General features: G+C 39.8%; 1 protein-coding gene across 1 annotated transcript in view; it reads right to left on the reverse strand.

Moving 5' to 3' along the window:
• The window catches only part of zgc:153039 (uncharacterized protein LOC767698 homolog), a 72,922-nt gene that overhangs the window by 49,212 nt on the left and 8,205 nt on the right, over positions 1-15,505 (reverse strand). Inside the window, exons 4-6 of the mRNA XM_054794490.1 lie at positions 12,729-13,046; positions 11,404-11,511; positions 11,228-11,339 (exon numbers count right to left, since the gene is read on the reverse strand). Of these exons, the coding sequence (XP_054650465.1) occupies positions 11,228-11,339; positions 11,404-11,511; positions 12,729-13,046 (538 nt within the window). The remainder of the gene's footprint in view (positions 1-11,227; positions 11,340-11,403; positions 11,512-12,728; positions 13,047-15,505) is intronic.

Genomic DNA, 15,505 nt, shown 5'->3' on the forward strand with positions numbered 1-15,505 from the left:
AGATGGTTGATGTTTTTGAAAGAATGACAGAAAAGTAATGCGGAAAAATTTGTTAAAAAATAAAAATGCATGTCTGTGTTATTTGCAGATGAGAGGCGCTTTAAGGGATATGCGGATTGAACACACGCCCACAAGGCTGCATGTCAGAGATAGCGCAACAAAAGAAAGTGCAGCAGATTCAAACTAATACAATCATCAAGTCAGTTCTTATAAAAGCTTCTGGAGCACAGGGTGGATTAGCCCACAGGTCAGCAATCCACAACATTGTGTGTCAGGAAACACTTGTTTATTGTGTGCTTTGCATGCACTCATAACCACACCATGCAAAAGGGGAACCAAGCAGTGAGCTTATCCAAGCTTAAAATTAATATTCAATAATAATAATGACAGGAACAAAAAAATGCACATAAATAGGTTGCTTTGACTCATCATACACACACAAACCCAAAAGTTAGATACAGTGGCGACAGGCCAATCTGTTATGCCTGGCTAGATAGCCACATGAGGTTAATAGATTTTTCCACAGCTCATAAGGGCGGATAGGAAGTGACATGAGGGGTTCAGAGTTGAGTTTTAGCTTTGAGTTTCAGCTTGCGTTACGGCCGCAACAGTAGCCTGTGTTAGCGTTTATCGTGCCTGTTCTGCAAAGCCTGTTTTTCCCGGCGATCAAGTCTGGTACTCGTGTGTCTCACCGAACCATTACAGTAACACTACTGACAACTGGTGACCACTGTAGAATACTACATATCACAACACATTTGAATGCATCTTTTGAATGCCTAACATTGGTATTTTAGTTCATTTAGACATTTTTATGCTTAAAAATGCTTAATTTAATTTGCTTGAATGTGCACAGGCCGCATGGTGGTCTAGTGGTTAGCACGTTGGCCAACACAGTAACAGCTTGGAGATTGGGAAGACCTGGCTTCGATTCTCCCCTGGGCATTTCTGTGTGGAGTTTGCATGTTCTCCCCGTGTGCACGTGGGTTTTCTCCGGGTACTCCGGCTTCCTCCCACATTCCAAAAACATGCAGGTGAGGTTAATTGACGACTCTAAATTGCCCATAGGTATGAATGTGAGTGTGAATGGTTGTTTGTCTATATGTTCCCTGAGATTGGCTGGCGACCAGTCCAGGGTGTACCCCGCCTGTCGCCCGAAGTCAGCTGGGATAGGCTCCAGCATACCCGCAACCCTAATGAGGAAGAAGCGGTATAGAAAATGGATGGATGGATGTGCACATTTTTTGACTAATGATTGAGGTTGTATTCACCCACAAAACAGCATGATTTAATAATTCATATATAGTTTAAAAACAGTGTTAGTGAAGCTGCGAAATTCAAAGTGGCCACGGATTACAATACTGCATTGTGAATGCGCTTTGTTGAGCTTCAGTTATATTTTCTTTCCTGCAAAGCAGATATAATTGTGATATAATAATGTGACTACTCTACTTAGCCATGTTTGACCATTAAAATGTTGAATTTGATTGAGCAAACGTCTATCAATAAGGTAACTGACAAAACTAGCAGCGGCCGCACAAAAGGCAGCCTGCTGCCTAAACGGTCTGCAAAACAGTTGCTTACATTGTGAGTCATGCAATGCTAGTAATATCACCATGAATAGAGACATTGTTTGGTGCAGGAAATGACAAACCGTTTGTTCATTGTAAATATTTCATGTGTTACCAACACGGAGTGGTGTGATATAACAAATCTCGGCTGGCAACAATAGTGTGTCAACACATCATGTTTAGTGTGTGTCGCTGTGTTCGGGTGTTGACATGCTCATATTTGTTAAGAAGAACCTGTGTAGGCTACTACAGTTCTTTTCGTTTGTTACAGTCGGATTGTGTACATTCATCTTTAACTCTTTCCTTTTTTAAAAAAATAAACGTACTTGATGTTAAATTATGAGAATTGCTTATCCTCCCCGACTCTCTGAGGGCACCAGAAAAAACAGTCACCTCTTTCAAGATATACCACTATATGAAAAAAGTCACGGTTTCAAAACCACTAATATTGTGCGTCATACTGTTCCTAGGATATGAGAGAAAGTGGAAGTCCAGCGTAGTCTCTACGTGGAAATAGTTTGTCACATCATGTGTTATTCCTCGCAGTCGGAACTGAGATTCGATGTATTGAAACCACTGGCGTGCGCTGTGTTGCCGAATGTCGGGCATAGATAGCACCGCCGTTAGCTGCCTCATTAGCATTGAGCGGCGCCGGTACGGCCGGGCTGTTGTCGGTCGACATGTTACTCATGTCGAGGGTCAACAAATGTTGAGATGTGATTCAGAACAAGCGAGACAGGAAACGGAACTTTGTGGAAAAGTGTGACCTGCCACTATGAAATAATAACGTTAACATTACGAGTTTTTCTTTAATTATTTATTTATGTTGTGACCTTCTTGAGCCACTTGATTGCATTTATTTGCGTGTTGCTTAGTTTTGTTGTTTACAAAGAAAATAATGACTGTGTTGTGACTTGAGCTGCAGAATTGGCCACTACGGACAAGAAAATAACATATTTTGGACCTGCAATTATAATGCTGTGAAACCATCAAACCATGATATTTTTGCCCAAGGTTATCATACCATGACAATCTCATGCCTAATCATGATTACCGTAATCACCATTTGCAACTATGTCTGCATTATGTTTTACACATGAACGGAAAATTTAAATCAAGTTAAAAGATACCACACATGTCTGAAAATCTATTTCCCTAACAGCAGCGGAACATTTGAATCGCACTTTTTCTGTGTTATTAGCAGCAATGAGGGGTTGCGTTCAAAGACACCACATAACTTGTGTTGAATTCATGTTTTGAATGTATTTTCTGAGATTCCCGGGCACACTTAAATCCTGATAATAATATCCACTTATTTGCCAGTTGGAGATACTGTACGTACAGGGGTGCCGCCAGAAATTCTGGCCCTATGAAAAAAAAAAATATATCACATTGGGGCCCTCCCTGGGCAGCTATTCTCACCACATCGCTACAGGGCCCCTTGGAGTTATCCTAACTCTCCCCCCTCCATACTGCGCCCTGGATGAATATACAATATATTGTTGAGAAAACAAAAAACATGATATAAACATACTTTGTAGAATGTTTTTCCATCTTGAAAATAGAAAGTTGTGCAAATGGCCATTCTGTGTTACATACAACAAGTCTGTTGTGGTGGAAATTCCATGACAAAGTTCCAGGAAACAGCAGGAAATGAAAGCTGACTTATTGTTTGTCAGATTTTTAAGATTAGTGAGAGATTCAGACAATGGAATGGTCCAGGCGTTTGCCACAGTTGATGTCTTCATAACCATCCCTCATGTGATGTCATTATTACAGTGAGAACTGGTAATATTGATCTCTTCTGCTGCCTTTAGTGTTCCCCACCAACATGGCTGGGCAATTATTCATTTCTATTTTAAATGCACCGTTATTACGCACAACAATCATCTTCAATAGTTATTATCAAACCTCCCTGACCTTCTCTTATACTCTAAAAGCCTTGATGCAGAACAACAATTTGTGGAGGGATAGCAACTGAAATGAGACTTAAGATCTGTTTGCCACTTTAAATCTTCTCCCTGAGTGAAGCAGACCAAGTTTGTAAGAAAGCATGGCTGCCACCTTTTGGACAACTTCTGCAATTGTAGACAACGCTGGCAACTTCAACCCATATCAGTGATGACCTGTATTTATCTGTACGTAGTTATGTTATTTTATTGGAACAGTCATTTCTACAGAACACTTTTGTTGTAAGGGTATACTTTAGTTTTCAGATCACTGAACCATGAGGAATATACTGTATCTACGCATTGGGCAAAATAATTATTTGATCCCCTGCTGATTTAGTAAATTTAGCCCCTTACAAAGACACGAACTGTCCATATTTTTGGTAGGTTTATTTTAGCAAACCAACAAAAACTATTTTAAAAAAACAGTACCGGAAAAATATGAAATAAAAGGTGATAAATTGATTACTACAGCCAAACCTGAAATACATTTAAGTCTCAAATAATTCAAACTAAATTATTTTGAAAAAATGTTGTTGTTTATTTCATAAACGAAAAAAAAGGAAGACCGCAAGAAGTTTTGAATAAAAACCTGAATAAAAAGTTGAAGGTATGTACAGCACGTGTCCAAGCTGGAGTTTTCTATTGTTTTTGAAATATTGATTTTGGCGCATTCTTTATGAATCACACTGTATTATGAACTCAAAACTATGAAGGCAGCGCTTTTGTTTTTGCCCCATTTGTCATGGGCTTAACTAAAAAAAAAAAAAGCTTATCGCTCTCGAATATCGTTCACACATCTGTCTAAATCTGTGTTAATGACAGACTTGCAACAATTTATCGATTAATCAATGACTAATCAATTATCCAATTAATTGACTCTTTTTGGTATTCTATCGTTTTGTATTTAAAAATGTAAATAGCCTCTGATTTTAGCCTCTCGAATGTGAATATTTTTCATGTACTTCATCATCCATGAAAGCAAACCTATCATCTTTGTGTTTTAGGCAAAACAAGGTATTTACACACATCAGCTTTGATTTTGGGTCAACATTTCTGCCTCTTTTCTGATATGTTGCGGACCAAACCACTAATTGATTGTGTAAGGTTCATATTGATTTGGTCCGTCCAGGGCCTAACCAATTAATTGATTAATCGAAACAAGCTTCAGATTATTCGACTAAGAAAATAATCGTTAGTTGCAGCGCATCCACCTCCCAGGTGTGGCGTATCAAGATGCTGATTAGACAGCAAGATTACTGCACAGGTGTGCCTTAGTTTAGCCACAATAAAAGGGCATTTCCAAATGTGCAGATGAAAAATGCACGTGTTGGGGATGGAGTGGCCCATGATGAGGGTGAGGTTATGGTATGGGCAGGCGTATGGACAACGAACGCAGGGGTATTTTATTGATGGCGTTCTGAATGCACAGAGATACCGTGACAAGATCCTGCACACATTGTTGTGCCATTCACCCATGACCCTAACTTCATGCTGCAGCATAATAACGCAGGCCCCCGTGTTGCAAGGATCTGTACACAATTCCTGGAAGAAAACATCCCAGTTTTTCCATGGCTAGCATACTCACTGGATATGTCACATGTTTGGGTGCTCTGGATTGGCGTAAACTCTATTTGAGGCAAATGGGGGAGGTCACACAATAGAAAAGTAGATATGCCTGTATTCAGTATGAATAATTTTAGACAAAAAAAATCAAATAGAGAACATTCATGTTATTTGTTTCACCTCGTCCTTGTTTACAAATGTTAATGCTGTGCGTAAATGCATCGTGGTGAGGTTTAATAATGTTTTTAGCTGTGCTGAGTGCTAGTGTGCAATTTCTTTGGTGTATAATCTCATGTTATTTGAGCTCATATGTCCATTGAGCACAGAAATGAGCCTTGTATTGAGTTAATTTCCTCATTGATTCTGTAATTTATGTGCCTTTGTTTTGAAAATTCTTTATAATTATGTTTATGTGTAACATTAGTTGCATTGTTTTACTGATTGTTTGTATGCCATATTGTTACAGACCACAGCAAAAGAGAGGAAGGATTACAGTTCACATCTTACCACAGCTTCTCCTCATTTGCCAAAAATAATGTTTTAAAACAGCTACAACAGCGCGTACAAGCCAGTGAATTTTCCATCATCCTGGCACATGCCCTGGTGTATGTGTGTACATTCATTAAGGAGGACATGTTCTTCTGTAAAGATTTCCTTTTTCAAAAAATTAATTATATAATCATTAGGGCGTACATACAATTTTTTGACAATGAAGTTGTATGACATTCCCATCAGCAGGGTGGGGTTTTGCTTCTCAAGACAATATGCGTTCAAAAGAGTAATACATTTATATCACAAAACCGTTGAAAAAAAAAAAGTCAGACCTCTCAATCGCTCTGCGGTACTTTCTCTCCGTTCGTATCACTGCGCGCTGCCACTTGTCCGTTATTGTGTATGTGGTCTGGTGTTTACATGCGCGGATGAAGACCGCTGCGACGCGAGCATCGAGAGCTTTGTCCTCCGTAACTAGCAGCCCGTAACCCAACTTTTCGCTTCCAGTTCAAAGCAAAAAATCAGCACAGATACGGCTCGCGTCTAAAAAACACTCGTAGTTTGGGACACTCGTATCCCAAGGTACCACTGTATAAATGATCATTTAAAAAAAAACACTGACAGTGCTCCAGTAACTTCTCACTTCTCTCTAGTAGTCGATGTTTGATGTAATCCATGACAACTCAACTCACAGCAGCAGTAGATATAAATAACTTTGGAGCCATCTGCCAGGGTTTCGAAGCTAAACCTACCATTCAAAATACCCTTTTCTTTGTCCATTTCTGCTCAATATTTGTTCCCGCTTGTGGCTTCACGTCCACCGCTGCTTTTTCTCAAACTACCGTGTGGGCCCAGGGTCAAACGGGGACGTGCGCACGTTAATCGTTAAAAAATAGTGGAGGAAATGAAAGGTAATTTCAATTAACACGTTAACTTTGACAGCCCTAGTGATCATATGAATAATTTATTAAATATATGAAATGAAGACGTCTCGTAGACCTAATGAGGACAAGTGGCATAGAAAATGAATGAATGAAAGAATGAATGAAACTAAGATGTCTTGGGACTATGAAAAGTTTAGGAACCACTGTACTATGGGAAATATGATACAGGAAGGCAATTCTGAGAGAGCCACCATTACGCTCAATATTACAGTGGACTATTAAGAAAACACCGTCACTATTGGGCCACCATTCCCCTGATAGTGCCTGCAACCCGTTGAGAGCATTCTTCAGAGTTATATGCCAAATATTGTCTCATGACTTTTTTTCATCACAGTGCACAACAGGCTATTGTGTGGAAGGGAGTGCAAGTCAACGCACACATGAACTTATCACATGAACGGGATTTTAACACCAGGAATCATGCTCAAAGAAAGATGAGGCAATCTACCCAGCAAAGTCAGAACTTAATTGTGGAAGAACTCATATTTCTTCTCCTTTCAAACCGTCTTTTTCTGAAATTTTGGATAAACCATGTCCAGCACAGAAGAAAAATCCCTCTAAGTACAAGTGCTTCTGTGAAATGATCATATATTCACTTCAATAGAGCTAGTAGTCATTACCTGTTCAACTGGGTTCAGCTCCAATTACACTAAAAACACTGAAAAACTCCATTGCAAGCTAACTGAGAAGAAGACTGACACGGTACATAAAAAATGATTTCATGCTCCACATTTGCTTATGGCTTCTCTGCTTTATCATCAACCGGGCACATTTCCTGAGTGGAGTGAAGGCATGTGGAAGTTAAAGCAGGCAAGGGATGTGCATCAGACAAGGTTGATTAAAATCAGAGTTAAGCACAAAATAGCCAAAAAACTCAGATGCAAACGGTCGACATTATAGACAGTCCACAGTAAACACATGCAATTATTTTTTCATTTTATCTAAGGACAGAATGTTAAGAATTGTCTACTTTTGATGGGTGTATCAATTACTCGCCGTTTTTCGCCATTCTCTCAGGGTCAAATAGCAAAAAGCGGGGCTCTAGTATATTTAGCATTTTGGGTAAAAAGCGTTTCTCATAATTACCACACAATATCTCGGAATTGCAAACAACCTCTGCATTTACTTTACAGATATGTTATTTAACCACAATTTTATTAAAGCAAGTCAGTGGTATAGGAAGCACGAGGCTTTTAATATACTGATTATTTAGGGCACTTTTGTTAGGAGAAACTACAGGTGCATTCATCATAATGCCTGTCAAGTATACTAGAAGGTTTAATTTAGGAGGTATCAAAAAAAATGAATAGCATTTTCTAGCTATGTATTTTATGTATTGCAGTGGAATTACTGCCAAAAGCACACCCAATTGCAAACATGTTCTGACACTCACTGAGGTCATGTGACTGACCTAGTGTGGCTTTGATGCGCTGTCATGTGACCATAGCCAAGATATACTGTGGGCCCTGTGGGCACACTTCAGTCCAATACGTAGGATATATTGCACAATCAAAATTTGATTGGGTGCTTTGGGTGGTCATTTAAAACAAAATCCAAATTTGTTTTAATTTTACTTGGGAGAGTCAAGAGGGCCCGTCAACCCTAGTCTCTTTTCAATGAATGTGTGTAAAGCAGGCAGATAGTATTGCAGAGTAAATGATGGCTACATTGATCTCTGGCGCTGTTTAATAGCCCTGTCATGTCAGTTTAGCACCTCTGCAACACTCGCTAATGAATACCAAACTCTGGCAAGCAGAAACAGAAGTGTAGAAAAAGAAAAACAGGAGGAAGACAAAGGATGCATCAAAAGAGAAGTGTACACTACTAGAAACGTATTAGGGACTGTTTACATAACGTTTTAACAATTTTAATGCCAGTAATATTAAAAACAGACCTTCAACACCATTCATGCTATCTTCAGAGCATACGATAACTGAAATAGCGACCGTCTCAGACATTTTTTTTGTTTTCTCATCGCTGAGCCAAACTCTTGATGATGTTTCCACCTCAGTCTCACAGAAACGAATGACAATTTGCAGTCTTAATCTGGTTATATGGCTATACATTCAATAATAGCTAACATTAGTAGCTAAACTTTGCAGAATCGCTATCATTAGCTGACATAACTAGTGCATGTGCATGTGCACTGCAGGATAGAGCTCATGTGCGACGAGCTTAATTATAAATATCCTCCATGTTTAAATTGCCTTGAGATGACCTATGAATTGATGCTATGTAAATAAATTACTTGTCTTGTCTTGACTTAGTGACATGACTAGTACTGAGTCGGCATGCCGAGTCGGCATAGGCTCGACCATTTTCAAAGTATACCACGGTGTGAAAAAGTCAAGGTTTGAAAACCACTACAATTTTCTGTCATACTATTCCTGCGGTATGAGAGAAATTGGAGGTCCACGCAGTCACTACGTAGAAACTTGTCACGTCCTGTTAGTCCTCGCAGTAGGAAATGGCCTTCGATGTGCTGAAAGCAAGGGTGTGGGCTGTGTTGCCGAAAGTCAAACAACATAAAGCATTTTGAAAAAGTAATTTATTGAAAACAAACTCAAATAGGCTGTTTATCAGCTGATCAAAAGTTTAAGACCACAGGCTATAAAAGCCAAAATCTGCTCAAAAGGTTCATTTCTGTCAGGCATTCACACTGTCATGCCCTCCTGATGGCTAAAGCTAAGAAGCTTTCTCTTTTTCAACGTGGTCGTATTGTCGAGCTGCATAAGCAAGGCCTCTCGCAGCGTGCCATTGCTGCTGAGGTTGGGCGCAGTAAATCAGTCATTCTAGATTTTTTGAAAGATCCTGAGCATTATGGAACAAAAAAAGTCAAGTGGTAAACCCACAAAAATCACACCTGCACTGAGCCAGAGGATCCAATTGGCTGTCCATCAAGACACAGGGCTGTCTTCCACCCACATTAAAGCCCTTACTGGTGCCGACTGCAGCGAGATAACCATCACACGGCTTCTGCGGGAAAAGGGTTTAAAAAAAGTAATTCAAAGACCTCGTCTCCTTCAGCGCCACAAAACGTTTAGACGTTTAGACTTTGCCATGGAGCATCAAACATGGGACATTGAAAGGTGGAAAAAAGTTGTATTCTCTGATGAGAAAAAATGTAACCTTGACGGTCCAGATGGCTTCCAACGTTACTGCCATGACAAGGAGATCCCACCTGAGATGTTTTCTACCGACACAGTGGAGGGGGGGGTCCATCGTGATCTGGGGTGCTTTTTCATTTAGTGGAACACTGGAGCTTCAGGTGGAGCAGGGTCGTCAAACGGTGGCTGCTTACGTGCAGATGTTGCAGCGGGCATCCCTCATGACTGAGGGCCCTCGTCTGTGTGGTAACAGCTGGGTTTTTCACAGGACAACGCTGCAGTTCACAATGCTCGCTTGACCAAGGACTTCTTCAAGGAGAATAACATCAGTCTTTTGGACCATCCTGCATGTTCCCCTGATTTAAATCCCATAGAGAACATTTGGGGATGGATGGCAAGGGAACTTCATAAAAATGGCCATCAGTTCCACACAGTTGATGCCCTTCATGAAGCCATCTTCACCACTTGGAGCAATGTTCCCACTAGCCTCCTGGAAACACTCACATCTAGCATGCCCAAACCAATTTTTGAAGTGATTAACAAGAACAGTGGAGCTACTCATTTCTGAGAACATTTTTTGTTCTGGTTTGGAGAGTTTTTTGTTATTTTTTGAGCGATGGTCTTAAACTTTTGATCAGCTGATAAACAGCCTATTTCAGTTTAATTGTTGTTTTCAATCAATTACTTTTTCAAAATGCTTTTTGTCTCATTCCCCCTTCTTGTTTTTGCATATTGTAGCTCTACTTAAAACCTCATTAAGATCCAAATGTGCAAAATGCAAATTCTAGCAATTTTTCAACTGGTCTTAAGATTTTGATCAGGAGTGTATGTTCCATTTCTATCATGTTCAGTTATATTGTTTAAGAATGACAGAAGAGATATTTAAGGCTTAGGCTTCGACTACATGCCAAAAGAGGTAAGGATTTTAAAAGTAAATGTTTTAAAAGGAAAATGAAAACAGAACAACTGCTCAACATCTGGTTAAACTGTACTGTAACCTGCACTCTAAGATTGGAGTGGGTATAATATTACCAACATTTTACTAGTTATGCCTAGTTGCAGTACTTCTATAGAGCGAAAAGTAAGACAAGAGGTTATCAGTTTATGACATTTCGTGTTACGACGTTTCGTGTTACTGGGTTCCGTAGTTACGATAAATTACTTAAAAACTTAGTTCAGGCCTAAGTAGTTTGGTACCTAAATACAAGACTCGCTTGAAAACTACTTGGCGGAAGAATGCGTAGAGTGCACACAGCTACACCGGGGAATGACAACATCATTTTTATTCTTTTTAGTTAACTTTCTGCCCTGCATCATGTCTCCCAAGTATGAGGCAGATTCTCTAATTGCGCTGTGTCAAAGAAAAGGAAAATCAAAGTGATAAGTGAAGTGAAATTAAGTATCCTAAAACGCTCAGAAAGGCGAGAACTTCTGATCAACATTGGCTACATGCTTGGTCTAAGTCGTTCGACTGCCGTGACCATCCGGAACGCTACTGGAATAGCTTTACCGATGTTTGGCTGCAAGAAATACTTTATAATATACAACACAATTGTAAGAGGCTCATGAAAATAAACATGTGTTTGGACATTACTAACCGGTCACAGGAGCAGGCCACTAGGACGCTGAGCAGGTTGTAGATGATGAAGGTGAAGATGACAGCTGTGATAGTGCCACGTGGAATGGAGTAGCTTGGATTCTTTAGATCGCCTAGTACATGGATGAAGTATGTTCATCAGGTCAGTTTGTCTCCAAGGTGTGAGTTGTCAAATACCTGACATGTTGGACCCCGCCATGATGCCAGTACAGCCGTTAAACATCACAGCAAACACAGTGGCAAAGGTCATCAAATTCCCAGTTGTGTAATCCACAGTGTAGTCAGCTATGTGAAGAGAAAACGTGGTGCTTGTCATCATTCCATTCAGCATTGCATCATTTATGTTGTTTCAAAGCTCGTTTAAAAGTTTTGAGTTTCAAAGTGGCAAAGACATTTGGGAGTGAAAGGAAAGGAACCTCATTTTTGAACGAATTCTAAATCCATACACCATATTCAAATCATGTGTGCAACAGTGAACATTTATTTTCCTAATACAGGCGGTCCTCGGTTTACGGCGTTTCGTGGTTACATACCCATAAATCGCTGTATTTTCTGGAGTACAAGTCGCCCTTTTTTCATACTTTGGCTGGTCCTGCAACTTATAGTCAGGTGCGACTTATATTTTAATATATATACAGTATACAATTTAACATTGCTGTCTTTAAATTAAAGTGTGGTGGTGGTTGTTTTTTTTGGCAACACCAACTGGCCGCAACAATTCACTGAGTTGAGCTTGTTCTGACGCATTTAGGCACACAAATTGAATAATACCAAGCATACCAAAGACGGAATACTGAATATTGAATACGCTTCTGCTTTGGAGACTATGTGTCTGTAAGTAATGTGCAACTATAATGAGATGATACCGATGTGACTTAAGAAATGTGGTATTTTAGACAGCGGTATTGTTTAATTAGGACACTCGTGTCAAGCTTAGAGATTGTAGCTGCTGTGTCAGCCGCTGACTAACTAAATACACACACATGATTTTCAGTCTATTTTAATAGTGAATAGTGAATACAAAAATGACGTTTTGGTGATACAATAAAGTTGTTTGATACATTTTACACACGGGGATGCACCCAGGCATCATGTCACGTATTAAAAGTGTTTTCTTCGAGAACATTCTGATATTTATTCAACAGGTTTTGTCGTAAACCCCTCCCCCGGCTTCATCTTCTTCTCTTGTCAATTTAATGTTAGTAGGAGCGGTAGCTGGACACGCCTAAAAAAAAGCTCGCTCTGATTATAGCTCCATTATAAATGCAACTTACAGTCCAGTGTGACTGATACACTACATGTAAAAACATTTGTCACTCTTTGTCATTCCATAGCATGAGGAAGTGTGTCCAGACCTTTGACTGGTAGTGTATATGTTTTTTCCTCTTCATGACACATTCTTTGACTGATGTAACTTATACTGCGGAGCGATTTAAAGTTTGGAAAATATGGTACTCCCTTGCACGACATTGACTGCAATAAGACATTCTATTCGCCCTTACCCCTCAGGTTCCCCAGCAGGGTATCCAACTTGAATCCAGTAAAGTTTGCCATGGTGGGGCCTGTTCCATTTACCATTGGGTTGGAGGCGGCAGAACCAGGTAGGATGATGGTGCGAGGACCTACTGCAAAGAAGCTGATGAAGATGGTGCCGAGGACAAACATGACTATGAGGAAGATGAGGAAGGTGGCCTTGGCGTAGATGTGAGCACCAACCAGGCACACGAGCAAACACAGCAGAGCGATTGCTGTGGCATAAAGCAGAGACCACCAGTAGCCTGATGGCAGGACTTGGTACGAAGACGGCGCCAGTGCCCCATCTAAGGGAGGATAACATGACAAAGGCCATACTTTGAATACGAGTCATCATCATATGTAAGGCTTCATTATGCTACAGCATCACGGCGTCCGCGTAAGCCACACCCCTCACTCCTCCCTTTCTAAATCTCTAGCGAAGCTTCATTTGCAAAGAGAAGAAAGAAAAATCTAACCTCACGTCAACGGCAATGCGGACCACAGAGGTGTGATTTTGTCTGCTTTTTTTAATACATAATTTCCGCTATGTCGCCTTTCCTGCTTTTCCCTCCTGCGAAAGCGGCATTTATAAATCAAGACGCCTTTGTTGTAGCATAATGAAGACTTTCCTGTTAATAAAATATTATCTAATGTAATCTTTATTAGGCAGATATTCAATTGAGAATTTGTGAATGCTGAATAATGACAGGATTTCACTCTTGAATAAAATGTTCAAACTGGGGTAAAATGACAAGTATGCACACTTTCTGCTGTTTGATTGTAGCCAGATTGTAAGTCGACCATCAAAATACAAAAGGAAGAAACTGGAGCAAGAAACAAAGAATAAACAGTCGGAAATTTATTGAAAGTGGCATTTAAACTCAGACTGTCATGACCTGCTGATGGCAAAAGCACAAAGGCTTTGTGTCTCTGATGTGGCAGGACTGTTGAATTGCACAAGCAAGGCCTCTTGCAGACAAAGTTGGACACAATAAAACAGTGGCTTTAAATTGAGTAAAAGATCCTGAGGAAATTGCAGACTCGCCAAATTTGAAGACATTTTATGGGTTGCTGCAGTGTGTTGATATTTTTAAAAATGTGTCTAGATTAATTCATCTGCATGATTAATTAGATTAAAAATGTTAAAGCACGTGCAGCCCACAATCAATCAAAATCCTGCAATTCCACTCCATGCCATGGATTGTTGCTCCAACGCTGACGGCTTTCAACGAAGCACTTCCAGCAAACACAACACAATTAATAATGAATGAGGATTAATCGTAATTTATTCTCAACCGGCCCTGCGATTAATCTGATTTATAAACTGTAATCGCTTGACATCTGTAATATTTTTATATATTTTTAAAATTTTGTGGAAAGGTTAAAAAAAAAGCATCTACGTATATATATTTAAAGACAAAGCTTTGTGTTATTATTAGAAATCAGTATCAACATTTATTCTTCATTATAATCATTTTCTCATTACATTATGCCTTTTGCTCTATTTTCCAATTTTTTTATGTTTTTGAAGTGTTAAACTCAGATAAGACTGAAATCATAGTCCTTGGTTCCCAGCACCTCTGATGCCCTAGATGGTCTTGCACTCACCCCCCACAATACAGTCAGAAACTTTGGTGTCATCTTCAATCAGGAGCTTTCCTTTAGCTCCCAAATACGACAAGCATTTTTCTATTTATGAAACAAAGAAAATCTGAAAATTCCTGCCACTACCAGATGCAGAAAAACTTGCTCATGCTTTTGTGATTAACTCTCTGTTAATAGGTTGCCCTAAGAAATTTTTAAAGACCCTTCAGTTAGTCCAAAATACCGCAGCACGAATCTTAACCGGAACCAGAAGAAGAGATCATATCTCACCCGTATTAGCCTCACTGCACTGATTACCTGTCAAATTTAGAATAGAGTTTGCAAATAAAGCATGGTCAGGACCCAGGATATCTGAAAGAGCTCATAGAACCCCATCAACCCAGGAGAACACTGAGCTCCCAGAATTTACAATTAAATGCCACTCATAGAATTTTTAGAAGTAAAATGAGAGGCAGAGCATTTAGTTATCAGTCTCCTGTGTTGTGGAACCACCTCCCCCACTCAGGGACACCCTCTCTCTATTTAAAAGTCAACTCAAAACCTAACTCTTTGCTCAAGCATATAGTTACAACTGACCCCTGATACATACGATATGTATCAGAGACACTCCTGTGTTCCTTGGACACTAAGACTTTTGCCTTGATCTACCATTTATCCCTCTACTATCATTTTTATATCTTAACCCAACCAGTCGAGACAGATGGCCACCCCACAGAGCCTGGGTTCTCTTCAAGGTGTCTTCCCCAGGTGGAGTTTTTCTTTACCTCCGTCGCCACGTGCTTGCTCATGGGGGGGTTTCAGTTGGGCTTTCGGTTGGTTCTCGGTTTTCATTTATGAATGTGACCTTCATGTGTAAAGTGCCATGAGATAGCTGCTGTTGTGATTTTGCGCTATATAAATAAACTGAATTGAATTGAATTGAATTGAATTTTGCATGTTTAAGGTGTATTGTAAATTAAAAAAAGATAAATAAATAAAAAAGAAAAAGCCCCATGGGCTGTAAATGGCCCCTGAGCTGCACTTTGGAGATCCCTGCTTTTCTAGCTCTTCCACAGCATGTGACTTGACATCAACTCTGTGAGCCACCACAACTCCTGTCAACTATTTAACTTGTTAGCTTCCCAAAGGGGAGTGTTATTGCAGCTGGAATCATGTGTTA

The sequence above is a fragment of the Dunckerocampus dactyliophorus genome, chromosome 12 (genome assembly GCF_027744805.1).
Source record: "Dunckerocampus dactyliophorus isolate RoL2022-P2 chromosome 12, RoL_Ddac_1.1, whole genome shotgun sequence".
NCBI classification, from domain to species: Eukaryota; Metazoa; Chordata; class Actinopteri; order Syngnathiformes; family Syngnathidae; genus Dunckerocampus; species Dunckerocampus dactyliophorus.